The 13,961-nt window shown below is 34.4% G+C and overlaps 1 protein-coding gene across 2 annotated transcripts in view; it reads right to left on the minus strand.

Annotated features, from left to right (window-relative positions):
* Nucleotides 1-1,359: 1,359 nt before the first annotated feature.
* Nucleotides 1,360-13,961, minus strand: part of LOC150096496 (methionine-R-sulfoxide reductase B1-like) — a 72,723-nt gene continuing 60,121 nt past the window's right edge. Inside the window, exon 3 of one of the 2 annotated variants that reach the window (XM_090408227.1) lies at nucleotides 1,360-1,687. In XM_090408227.1, the coding sequence (XP_090264353.1) occupies nucleotides 1,565-1,687 (123 nt within the window). In that variant the 3' untranslated portion in view covers nucleotides 1,360-1,564. The remainder of the gene's footprint in view (nucleotides 1,688-13,961) is intronic. The other variant, XM_090408228.1, reaches the window with a different exon arrangement.

The raw sequence follows: 13,961 nt of genomic DNA on the forward strand, positions 1-13,961 counted from the left end.
TAATTATAATTGGCCTGTGTTTTATTTTCTATCAAAAGTTTGGTTTCTTTTTGGACAGAGGGTGTAGATATGGATGATTTACAAACGGACAATTTTCACTTAACTGCTGAACAGATACAATGAATGAAATCATGTCAAGAGTCCCAAAAACTTTGACAACTGTCTGGCTGAGTGGATAGGATTGTTCCAATTTCCAGTCAGTAAGCCACAGACTCAAATCCCACTGTGGCAAAAATGTTTATTGTCTTAAGGTGCTGGTTGAATTTTGCAGTCTAGTGCAAGACCTTCTCTTACAGTCTGCTGTCTCCTACAGCAGAGATCCTATATTATATAATCCTAAGGTACAATAGTTCGTAACTTTCTGGGTAGGACCTGCATAAGAAAGATATTAATTCATCCTGCTAATTCAGTGTGAAGATTCCATTACAAAATGTGTGCATACAATTTGTCATGGTGAAAATCTGATCCTACTAGGAAGTGCCCATGAAGTGAGATAATTAATGGCTTGTTCCATCTCCCCCCCTTCCAATGACCCGAATTCTACAGAACTAGCAGAAAGTGGTAAATTTATTAACATAAAGAGTGCAACAGACAGAAAAAAACTTTCTGATTACCAAGTTAATTCTGACAGCAGAAAGTATATCACTTGGGACACACCCTTGGGGAATGCTCTCTTCTTGAGTATGGCAGAAAAAAATATGGGTGTCCGAAATGGACTCTAATAAAAAGAGAAAGATGCCCTCTGAGATAAAGGTTATAAAAGTCTTAAAGATGTGTGGTATCATCCATCATGCACTTTTCCTTATCTAAGAAAATGGACAATAGATGGTTTCTAGATGACAAGTGATTTAGTGGTCATCAATTTCTGCAGAAGCCACAACTCAGTGTATAGGGAAGAAAAAACAGCCACAAAAATTCTGTCATACTTGCAAGGTGTTCTTTCCATCAAGATCATTTAAAGATTAAACCTATTCTACCTATAGAATTCAGTTTATTTGTTTTTACTACCCACAAAACACTAAACCTATAGCACTTTATTATCAGGCTGGTTAAGGATTAGGTAATCCAGGAATTCTACCCAAGAGAAACATGGTACTTTTGAGCCACTTCAGGCCTTCATTAAACAACCATGATTTTTTTTTTCTCCTGGTACCCCACTAGGCAATGAAAATCATCTACCATCTGAAGACAATCATAAATATTCAGGTCACAGTGGAATTCAAACCAACAGCCTATAGGATGGAAAACCATGATGCAAAAGAAATGAAATGATTATAAAAATGATAAAATGTTCACTTTCTCAAAATCCAAAAATCTTCTAAAAGAGAAAATTAAAACAATAACAATTGTGAAACTTCAGACTATCTTATATATTTTAATTCTTCATTTGTTATCCATCGTTTAAATGCATAATACAGCTTTATCCAAACAACTTCATTCTAGAAGAATTGAGATTCGACAAATGGTTTGATCATATAATTTATAAGCATTATGAATGCTTAATAGATAAAATAACATTGGAAAACTTTTTTTTTTTTTTTTAAACTGCCATCACCAAAAAACATTACTTCCTAAATTTTAACCTAGGAGAGTTGACAATAATGCTTAACTTCAGGAGTTTTCTGGCTGAAATTTGAAGGTTCGTCATTGTTTCCTTTTTCCTCAACACCCTCTGCATTTTCTGTCTCTGTAAAAAAAAAAAAAAAAAAAAATTAATATGAAACACATTTATTAAAAGAACCCCTGAGACCACAGTAATAACTTTTAATTCATAAAGGTACAGATATTTCATACTAAAACTAATAGTACATCTTCAGTGTCGCACAAATAGTTATAGGAATGGAATACAAGTAACAAACATTCAGTGGATCACATATTAAAATACAATTGTTGTCGCGTGCATGGAAATGATAGAAAATAATAATCTTTAAGATAATTGTTTTTTTTTATTGATTACATAAAAAAAAGTCTCCCAGATCCTCGAGAGAGAGACAACCATTTCGATTTAAATTCTGTCAGTGTAAAATAGCTTCACAACTTTCTTTAAAAAGGCGTTCATATTTGAACCTGCATCTATGGAGGAGAATAGCTTTATCCCACTGGATATTATGATTAGTGTTAATACTGTGTTGTGCTAGACCAGACTTCTGAGGTTTGTTGTATTCAATATAATATTGATGTTCTTTAATTCTTTTTTCTACAGAATGGCAAGTTTGTCCAAAATAAGAAACATCGCATTCACATGTATTTGGTAGATGCCAACCAAAGATAGAGATGAATGCCTTTTTAAAGAAAGTTGTGAAGCTATTTTACACCGACCGAATTTAAATCAAAATGATTCTCTCTCTCTCTCGAAGATCTGGGAAACTTTTATTTTATGTAATCAATAAAAAAAAAACCAATTATCTTAAAGATTAATTATTATTTTCTATCATTTCCTAGCATGTGACAACAATTGTATTTTAATAGGTGATCCACCGAATGTTCGTTACTTGTATTCCATTCCTATAACTGTTTGTGTGATACTGAAGATGTACTATTAGTTTTAGTATGAAATATCTGTACCTTTATTAATTAAAAGTTATTAATGTGGTCTTACGTGTTCTTTTAATAATTATACTATGCCACAGGTACCTCTAAAAATATGAAACACATATGGATAACTGATTATGTATAAACAGAATCAGTGAAAAAACCTTGCTCATATTTACTCTGAGAAGTGGTAAAATATACAAAGAAAGTAATCAAATGTAAAGGAAAATCTTTATATAAAGCAACACTATCAAAATAATGTGAAATCACATGGCAGTCAAATTCTAGGTGGTCAGCTAGCAAGCATGAACTTGGATCCCAAATTTTTTTTCACAAATTAAGACTAACTCAAGATCAAAAGTTACACTGAGCATACACTTTGATTAGGTTTCTATGAAGCCAAGTTACTTGGACATGACAGGCCAATCAGATTAACATGTTAATAAATATTTTTTTTTTAATTAAAAAAAAAAACTTTTTTTAAATAGCATAACTATAATAATTTTGAGGCTAACACTAACCATTATTAACACAATATTTATCATACCTTTCCTTGACTCAATCCACTCCTTCACTAGTCTCCAAGCAAAAGATCTAATCCATTGTACCCTTGCTAACACTTACAGAAATTTGAGGTTGATTCCTTTCTTGCCCTTGTCATGTATTAAATTTCTTTTGCATCTCTCCCAATAAAACTTTTATATGCTCTCATGTTGAAGGCTTAACAGAATGAAACAGCACTGGGAAAGGATTAAAAATATTATTTAATTCTAGATCCAGCATTATTTCAAAACCAAATGCGGAAACTATGAAAGTTTTGTGAGTTGACCAGGAAGTTGATCAGATCTTATATTTGTCTTCTAATGCAGTTTTTACTGTATCAATCCACAAATATATCTTGATCTTCCTCTGGGTCTTTTTCCTGCCAACCTTGCAGAGAACACTTGTTTTGCTAATCTTTCCTCTCCCATCTGTTTAAGTGACCATACCACCTGAGATTATATCTGCTAACAATATCAAGTTCTTTCCTAATATCCTCATTTTTAATATGATATTGCCATCAATTCATAAACCCTAATCTTTCTCAGGACTCTCATATCTGTGGTCTTGAGTCTTTGGTCAAGTATTTTATTTCTAACTCAGCTCTCAGATCCACAAGTTAAAATTGGTTTGAATACTGTCTACTATAAAGCTGATTTAGTGTTTTGACTAATTTATCTCCATCATCATTGGCTCGACAGCCCTAAGTGGTCCTGGCCTTCTTCAGTCCAATTTTTGCCTCCTAAAACCTTAATATCGTGCATCACTCCAATTTCCCATCTTAATTTAGGTCTTCCAATTTTTATTTTTCCTTCCGGCTTAGCATCAAACATTTTAACTACTCTATTACTATACATGAATATGTGTCCAGCACAACTTTAATCTATTTATTTTTATCATCATCATCAAATAGGACTATCATAACCTGTATATACCCTCAAGGGATGTACAGGTTATGATAGTCCTACATGAAAAATTACACCATTACTAACTTCCTATTTACAATTTTCCTCCAAATCAGTCTGTTACCTGTCAAGACTTCAACATTATCAGATCTTATATTTCTATCTTCTAAGGCACTTTTTACTGTATCAGTCCACCTATATCTTGGTCTTCCTCTGGGCCTTTATCCTACCAACCTGGTAGAGAACACTTGTTTTGCTAATCTTTCCTCTCCCATTCTGTTTAAGTGACCATACCACCTGAAATATTTTTGGGATTTAGCCGACCAAATTGTATTCTTAATGGCTTAAACCAAAATAAAAAATGATGGTATAACATTTATTTTATGTACTTTATAATGTCTGGCTCATTAAATAATCTATATACTTCATGGTTATATCTTTTCCTCCTCACAATATTCTCTTGTACTGTTCTAAAAATATATCTGAAAACTCTCTTTCAAACAGACCTAGCAATCTTTTTCATTTGCCATTGATAATATCCAGTTTTCAGAGGCATAAATTAACACTGGTTTACAAGTGTTAAATTGTGAATGAAGCTATGTTATGTAATTTATTATTTTTCATTCACATTTAACATTGCTTATTAAATATTAATCATGGTTTATATAAAATTGTTTATTATTCCTTAATTAAGAATTACTAATTAAATATTTATTCAAAACTTGACCTATTGTTAGTTTATAAAATAATAATATGTTTAGAATTTTGTATAACTAAATATATGTGGTGTAACGTAAAGTGTTAATTTATATTTAACTGTATACGTAATCAAAAAGTTAAAGAAGTAGCTTAAATATTCTGTTGTTTTTATTTGTGAAATATTTAATGTTATGTAATCACTCATGAATAATATTAGACCATACATTACATTAGCGAAATGTTTACGTGCAGTCTGTTGTCATGGAGACGCACGCGTAAACAACCACGAGTGGAGTAGAGCGTGGCCTTCGAACGTAAGGTGGGAGTGAAGGTCAGATAGATAGATGAGATAGAGAAGGGAGGTCATAGATAAGACAGGGAGGGGAGAAGAATTATTATTAAAAGAGTGAGGAGAAAGTTTTGCGGAACCAAGATTATATAATCCTCAGGGCAGAAATTTATGAGTATAGTGTTCGGAAGTGAACCTATAAGTAGTGAAACATAAAGTTTAATGTTATAAGCGAAATCTGCTGTTGTTATGAAGAAAGGTTGATGCCGTAATCAGATAAAAGGAAACTGGACAGTCAATGCGAAAATTCTGATTAGTTCTAGTTAATCTGGATTACGATTAAATTCTATGTTGCCCTAGGAAAAGGTTATATTGATTACTTGGAGAAAAGTGAACAGGAAAAGATATTAGTACCTAATTACTGTTGTTTGGAATAGTGAAGTGCGACTTACAGTAATACAGTTTAAACTATGGAGAATATTTGTTATGTGTGTTCCGCTAATGTTAATTAAGTTAATTCATAAGTGCTCTCTCAATAATTTGATGTATTGAAGAATTTGTCTGGTAAGAGTAGTTGTATAAGTTTCTCTATTCTAGCATTAACTGTAATATACCTCCGATGCTCAAGGTCCGGGAATATATTTGCTTGGAATATAGCTTACGTAGTTTATTGCCTGCTGTGAATATAAACATTGAGCTGATGGGTTTGTGAAGACTGTTTAAATGTGAAGTTGTTATATTAACTTAAGATAAGAAGATTTGTGTTTTTGAGACTGAGAATTGTATATGAAAGTTAGAACATTGAATTAGCATGAGTGACCTAAGAAGACATATTAAGTTGATTGTATAGTTCCATTTTAAAATAGAGTTTTTGTATTTGTTAACCATATCATATATTAAATGTTTTATTTTGTTGATCTAAATATTGTGTTTGCCTGAATTCCTTATTATTGCACCGTTCATAAACATTCGAATCTTGCGGGAACCCCAAGTAAAAATGATAATAGCTGATTTGGCCTAATGAGATGACTGCTAACTTAATTTAGAACTGATCCTACTATTTATATAGACTAATCTAAGAATAGGGTGGCGCAGTATAAATATAAATTTCCATACTTTTGGATTGGTGATCATTTCGTAATTAGTTGTATTATTCATAAAAGTGACTTGAAACTAGATAGATTTAGAACACGACAGAAAAGAGTCGTCACGACACAAGTACCTTGTACATCATTATCTTTGTTTTTCTTGAGATTGGATGCAAATTTAGGTGTTTACTAAGTCCACAAAAGCATCCATTTGCAGAAAGAATACTTCTCTAAATCTCAGTACTGATATCATTTTTACAATTAACTTCTGATCCCAAGTATATAAAACTACATACAATTTCAAATTTATAGGAACCAATTTCAATTTGAAAAGGATTATTATCACAAATCTTTCTAGTTACTGGCATATATTTTGTTTTTCCTTGGTTATTCTGCAAATTCATCTTTTTGCTGCCTTTTCTAAACTGCTGAACGTTTCTTCTATTGCTTTTCGTGTCCTTCCTATAATATTGATATTGTCCGGATATGGCATTTGTACTGACTTGTAGAAAATAGTTCCTCTTGTATTAATGCCAGCATCTCTGAAAACCTTTTCAAGTGCTATGTTAAACAGTAAGCAAGCTAAGCCATCCCCTTGTTGAACACCATTTTATTTATATATATATATATATATATTGGATCAGACAACATGTTCTGAATTTTGATCTGACAATGAGTATGTCTCATTGTAGCTTTAACTAAAGCAATAAGATTTCATGGAATCTGTAACCCCTCCATTGCAATAAATAAGTTAGATTTATCTATGTTATCATATGCAGCTGTAAAAATCTATGAAAAGGTGGTGTGTTTCAATTCCAAATTCATTACATTTTTCAAGTAATTGGCATATATTAAAAAATCTTATCATTTGTAGATTTTCCTTAATGGAATCCACACTGATCATCGCCAATAACATTCTCTATATATGGATGAAGACTCTTAAATAGAATGTTAGAGAAAATTTTTAAGTTGTACATAGTAAATTAATTCTTCTATAGTTAGAACATATCATTACATCACCTTTCTTAGGAATGGGACATATGGCACTCAGATTCCATTCGTCTGGAATTGTTTCATTAATCCAGATTTTGTTGATAAGTTGACACAGCTGCTTGAAGTATTCTGTACATGCACTTTTAATTAATTCTGCTTGTATCTTATCCATTCTTGGGGCCTTATTGTTCTTAAGTTTTTTAACAGATGCCTCCATTCTGCATCTGTTGGTACTAGTTCAACTGCTTCTAGATCTTGACTCTCTTCTATATCATCTAATTAACCAGATACATTTGAAGTCAATAATTCATCGAAATGCTCTGCACATCTTATTTTCTCTCCTATTCCATATAAATTTATTCAGTTGGCTTCTTACCATACTGGCTTTGTTGATTCTATTGTCTATTTAAATATTTAATTTACCATCTTCACTAAAAATTGTGCCTAAGTAGCTGAAATGTTTTACTTGTTCTATAGTTTCTCCATTCACGATGCAGTTGATATTATTATTATTATTATTATTATTCAGGCCTCCAAGGAGTCAAAAGACTCATCGAGGGAGGTCCTTCCTAAGACATAAAGTCTGTCAAGACTCATCGAGGGGAGTTCCCCCCCCTGAGAAACACAAAGTCTATCATACCACTCTTTAAACTCACTGACCGTTCTCACTCCCACCACTCCATCAGGCAATGCATTCCACGGCACAACCACCCTCCACACAAAGAAACCACTCCTTACCCTCTTGTTCACAGTTTCCTTTCGTAACTTCCAGGGATGGCCTCTTGTCATCACTCCTTCCCGCTGTTCAACCAAGCGAAAGAACTCCCCAGTGTCAACCCTGTAACCACCTCTCAACAGTTTAAAAGTCTCAATCATATCACCTCTCCGTCTATCCACCAAACTCTGCAGTCCACATTCTCTCAGCCGATCCTCATAACTATCCTTGTACAGTCCTGAAACCATCTTTGTCATCCGTCTTTGTATCCTTTCCACAGTTAATTTATCCCCTTCAAATCCTGGGGACCAAATCTGAGAACAATAGTCCAAGTGTGGTCTGATCAGAGACTTATACAACGGAATGATAACCCTCTTATCTCTGCAGGTCAGTGTCCTTCTCATAATAGCAGCAATTCTCTGTGTTACCTTCACCACCTTTGCAATATGTCCCCTAAACTTCAGGTTTCTATCAATCATCAACCCCAGATCTCTTGTCTCCCCTACTTCCTCCAGTATAACTCCTCCCATAGAATATGCAGCATCCCATCGATGTTTCCCAAACCTCAAGACCTTACATTTTGCTGCATTAAACTGACACCCCCATTCATTTGCCCATATATCTAGCTTATTTAAATCCTCTTGCAGGGCTACCACATCTGCACTATTACTAATAATCCTTCCCAGCTTCGCATCATCCGCAAACAATTGAATATCCCCCTGCAATCCACTGGCTATGTCATTGATATAAAGGTTAAACAATATAGGTCCTAGTACTGAGCCCTGTGGGACCCCACTTGTAACCCTGTGCCTCCTGGAAACTGCTCCACCATACACCACTCTCTGATACCTATCAAACAGCCAATCCTGAATCCAGTTGACCAATCTGACATCCAGACCCATGTGCTGCAACTTAAATATCAGCTTATCATGTGGCACCCTGTCAAATGCCTTCGCCAAGTCTAAGAAAATTGCAGCATATGCCTTTCCCTCATCTAATGTTCTTGTAACTTTATTATAAAAGGCTAGCATATTGCTAAAACATGAGCGTCCTTTCACAAATCCATGTTGATTCTCACAGATAACATTACCCTTATCTGCCCAATGCTGTATACGGTCCCTCACTACTTTCTCCAAGATCTTAACTACTGATGACACACAGACTGGCCTATAATTAGAGACTTCCAGTCTGTTACCACCCTTATGCAATGGCACTATCTTACCTTCCTTCCATTCCCTGGGCACCTTTGCCAAAGCCAGACTTTCATTGAAAAGCCAGGTTAAAGGCACTGTCAGTTCCCTAGCACATTCTCTCAAAACTCGTGGTGAAATACCATCCAGTCCCACAGCTTTACTGACATCCAGAGTACTCAGTATCTGAAACACACTCTCCTCCTGTACCTCCAGACCTCGAACCAGTCCTATCCCTCTAGCATTAAAACTGACTCCTCTAGGATGAAATATTCCAATAAAGTGTTCATTGAACAATTTTCAATGTTTTTGACTCTTTTCATTGTCTTGCTACTGCTGATTTTCACACCAAATTTTTTACAACAGTTTTTCAATTTAGTCAGGGAATCTTGCAGATTTGTACTGGATTTAGTTAAAAGTATAAAGTAAGAAACTGGACACCTGCCAAAAGATTTTAAGCACTCAACATTCCTATCAATACCTAAATTATCAAAGACAATCAACTGAGATTAACATCCCCAATTTTGATATCAGGTTTAATACTACTTTCCTTCATTATGTGATCCATATAGATAATGAATAACAGAGGGGGATAATGTACATCTTTGCCTGACACCAAATTTAACATCAAACCATATTTCTGTACTTCCTTCAATTCTAACTGCTGACTTACAACTAAAATAAAGACTAAGTATTTCTTGATATAATGTCCCATTGACACCATATAACTGTAGCATATTGAATAACTTCTCTCTTGGCACCTTGTCATAAGACTTTTCCAGATTGACAAAACTTAAATAGAGAACGTCGTTATATTTCCACAATTTTTCAACTATTTGCAGTAAGGTGAAGATCTGATCCTGACAGCCTCTATTTGGCCTGAATCCAGCTTGTTCTTCACCAAGCTTTCCTTCCACAATACTGAACTGTTTTCCAAGTATACATGAAGTAGGGAAATACCTCTTTAATTCTCACATTCAGTTTTATTTCCCTTTTTATATATGGGTACTATCAGAGCTCCACTCCAATCACCTGGAATTCATCCCCCATTCCAGGCCTTCTGAACAATGCAGTGAAGCCACTGTAACACTTTTTTATATCTCCATACTTGAGCATTTCTGGTCGAATATCATCTACTTCTGCTACCTTTCCACATTTCAGGCTTTTGATGGCTTTTTCTATTAAGGAATGTAAGACAGAGACTATGAAAATAGCATATGAAGAAGATACCTTAAAACCCTCCAGGGAGGGTATCTCCTGATCCTTCATGTCTAAAAACCAAGAATCTTCTCTTAAGGCTTGCAACTTGGAATGTAAGGACCTTATATGAAGCTGGGAAATTAGTTAACCTTATACAAGAACTTGAAGCAATGAAAATTGACATTGCTGGTATCAGTAAAGTTAAATGGACTAATAGTGGAAATATAAACAGAAAGAGTCATTCAATTATATACTCATGTGGAGACAGTAAAAGGAATGGAGTAGCATTTGTACTAAAAAATAAGATTGCCCAATCCTTATTTGGATTTTGGCCCATAAGCGATAGAGTAATTGCAGCTCAACCTTTTAATATTTTTATTGTCCAAATATATGCATCTACTTCTGATTATCCAGATGAAGATGTAGAATGTTTCTATGAAGACATTGTTAAGTGCAAAAATGGACTTAATAATGCTAAATCAGATGACATAAGCAATTGTTATGGGAGATCTAAATGCTAAAGTACGCTCAGTAAAGATCTCTACATGCATGGGAAACCAGGGTCTGGGACATAGAAATCCAAGAGGAGAAAGATTAATACAGTTCTGTGAAGAAAACAACCTGGTAATAACAAATACTTTATTTAGTCAGCCTTCTAGAAGACTTTACACATGGAAAAGTCCCAGAGACAGCTGTAGGAACCAGATTGACTATATAATGACTAAAAAAAGTCCCAGACTGATATTAGATCAGAGACCACAACCCTGTGGTCATTAAAGCAGCAATAAAATTAAAGAAAACAATGAAACCTATACATATAGAAAAATATGATCTTGGCTCTGTTAAAATTCAAGAAATACAAGATAAATTTTTAAAGGAACTGGCACAATCCACTGCTGTTAACGTTCCTGATTCCACCAAGTATCCTTACCCTAAAGAGAATGAGGATAGATGGCAGAAATTTAAAGAGGGCATAAAAAAGGCAGTAAAACAATCAATTCCCAAATTTGAGAAGATGAGTAAACTCTGGATGAATGCCAAGATACTGAAAATGATGGAGGAAAGACTAAGATACTAATGGAAACATCCTAATGGAGAAAGACAAAATAAGGGATAGATGGGTAGAGTATTCAAAGGAACTCTACAATCATGATAGAATAGATAAGCTTGCAAGAAGATTTGGAGAGGCCTACTATTCTTACCTGGGAAGTAACAAATGCCATTAGGAAATTGAAACCAGGAAAAACCAGAGAAGCTTTTGCCAGGAATGGATGGAATAATGGCAGAATATCTAAAGGCTTTAAATGATAAGGCTATAAGATTCAATGACTGACATATGTAACAAAATATACAAAACTGGACACCTGCCAAAAGATTTTAAGCACTCGACATTCCTAACAATACCTAAAATATCGAAGACAATGAAATGTGAAGAGTACAGAACAATCTGTCTGATCAGTCAGATAGAAAAAGTTATGTTATATATCATCCTAGAAAGAAATAAGCATAAATCAAATTGGAAATTAAAGAAACACAATCTGGTTTTCAAGAAAATAAAGGAACTAGAGAAGGACTCTTCGACATTAGAACTATTATAGAAAGATATCTGGAAAAGCAGAAAGAAGGCCTTTGACAATATACAACATGTACAACTAATCGAATGCATCAGAAAATTAGGAGTAGATGGTAAAGATATCAGATTACTGATAAATCTATATTGGGAGCAAACTGCCTCAATAAAAATATCAGGAGAAACCATGGAGGAATTTCCAGTAAAGAATTGTGTCACACAAGGTTTGTTCTTTCTCCTATATTGTTTAACCTCTATAATGAAAATATATTTCAGCAATTAGAAGAATTTAAAGGAGTCAGCATAGGAGGCAGAAATATAAACAACTTAAGACATGCAGACAATACAGTACTGCTAGCTGAAAATAAAAAAAATCTTCAAAATCTACTAGAAGAGATGCTGAAACTAAGTGAAAAATATGGACTTAATTTCAACTTCAAAAAAACCCAAACCATGCTGATAACAAGAGAAAAAGGGAAAATACCTAATATAAATATTAAGATCAGAGGATAATAAATTTAGTTTAATCCTTTATCCAAGTGTGAGCAAACAAAGTTTGCGCCTGAAAGTATCTTCAGGACTGGGGTAAGGTGGTAGAACACCAGGGCACTCCTTGCAAAGGTGGAGCAAGCTACCAACCCTCCTATCTCAGTATCTCCCATAATGCAAAACACATCTCCTTGCAGATATGTCTAATGTTATGCATTAAAGGAAGGGCCACAACCCAGACTAGTTTCGACCTTTATTGAGGTCTCTTCAGTGGGAGCCAGGCCCAAGTGGAGATACCAGGCAGAAGCATTAGCAGGTCATCTCTACCTATAGGAGTTGCCAAAGCCACTTTACCCCAGTCCTGAAGATACTTTCAGGTGCAAACTTTGTTTGCTCACACTTAGATAAAGGATTAAACTAAATTTATTATACTGTAACCAAGTGAAAAATAAACTTTCAACTTAAGATCAGAGGAAATAATTTAGATCAAGTAGAAGAATATATATATATATTTGGGTCAGCTAATTACAGAGAATGGAAAGTGTGATAAGGAAATATTAAGAAGAATAGAAATTGCTAGATCAACCTTCATTAGCATGAAAAACATTCAGACCTCAAGGGAAATTCACACAAAAACAAGGATTAGGCAGTCCAAATGCTATGTATAGTCAACACTGCTATATGGAGCAGAAACCTGGACAATATCAAAATATTGTGAAAATAAACTAAAAGCCTGTGAGATATGAATCCTCAAAAGAATTCTTAGAGTCCCATGGACTGCCAAAAAAAAAAACTAATTTAGAAATATTAGAGATGATTGGAGAAGATAGAACTCTGTTGAAAACCACCTACCTTGGTCACATACTAAGGCATGAATCCCTACAAAAAACACTTCTAGAAGGAATGATACAAGGAAAAAGAAGAAGAGGAAGACAAAGAACAGATTGGATGGCAAATATTAAGGACTGGACCTTTTTGTCCTATGAAGAATGAAGCACAAAACCATACATGGTAGAAGGTCAAGGTAGTTAACCTCCTGGAAGGAGATGGCATCTGACAAGACAAGACAAGACATGGATATGTAATCTAGATTTCATTCTTGTTGAGTGTTTTTTACTACTGTGCTGCCACTGCTCATTTCATTTAGCAATTTTCCAAAGGGCTGTAAATCCATGTGTGTTCAAGGGAGACAAAAACCCTTATCTCTGTATGAGAGTTGCCAACTCACCTTTAGTTGAAAGAGACCAGATAAAGGTTCCTCACATCATGGGAATCGAACCCAGGTCTTTCCGACCAAAAGACTTCTTCTATACTGACTGAGCTATGGAAGCTCTTGTCCAAACAATACAGCACCCCTAATCACTTTATGTAATTCCTATTGATTTACTGGTGCAAATCAGTAAGAAAATAGGAAGGGTGGGAGTTATTAGACATACTTTTTTCTTGTTTTCCTGGTTAATAGGATTTTACATAATTTGTCAAGCCCTGATTATCACAATGCACTTCCATGTAATTGTACTTTACAAGAAATTATATTCTTGTTTAATCCTTTATCCAAGCATAACCAAAGCATGCACATTATATATTTCTACAACAAAGCACACTTATTTTGCATTATAGAAAAGGCCACTATTCTGACTGGCCTTCAGGTCTAATCAGTGGGAACCAGAAATCATATTTTTTCCCATACACAAGTAGTAAAAAATACATACAACACACACACAAAGGTTTCCAGTCCTCTCTTCATAAAG

The sequence above is a fragment of the Typopeltis vanoorti genome, chromosome 18, assembly GCF_054136105.1.
Source record: "Typopeltis vanoorti isolate ZY-2024b chromosome 18, IOZ_Tvanoo_1.0, whole genome shotgun sequence".
In the NCBI taxonomy this organism is placed as follows: Eukaryota; Metazoa; Arthropoda; class Arachnida; order Uropygi; family Thelyphonidae; genus Typopeltis; species Typopeltis vanoorti.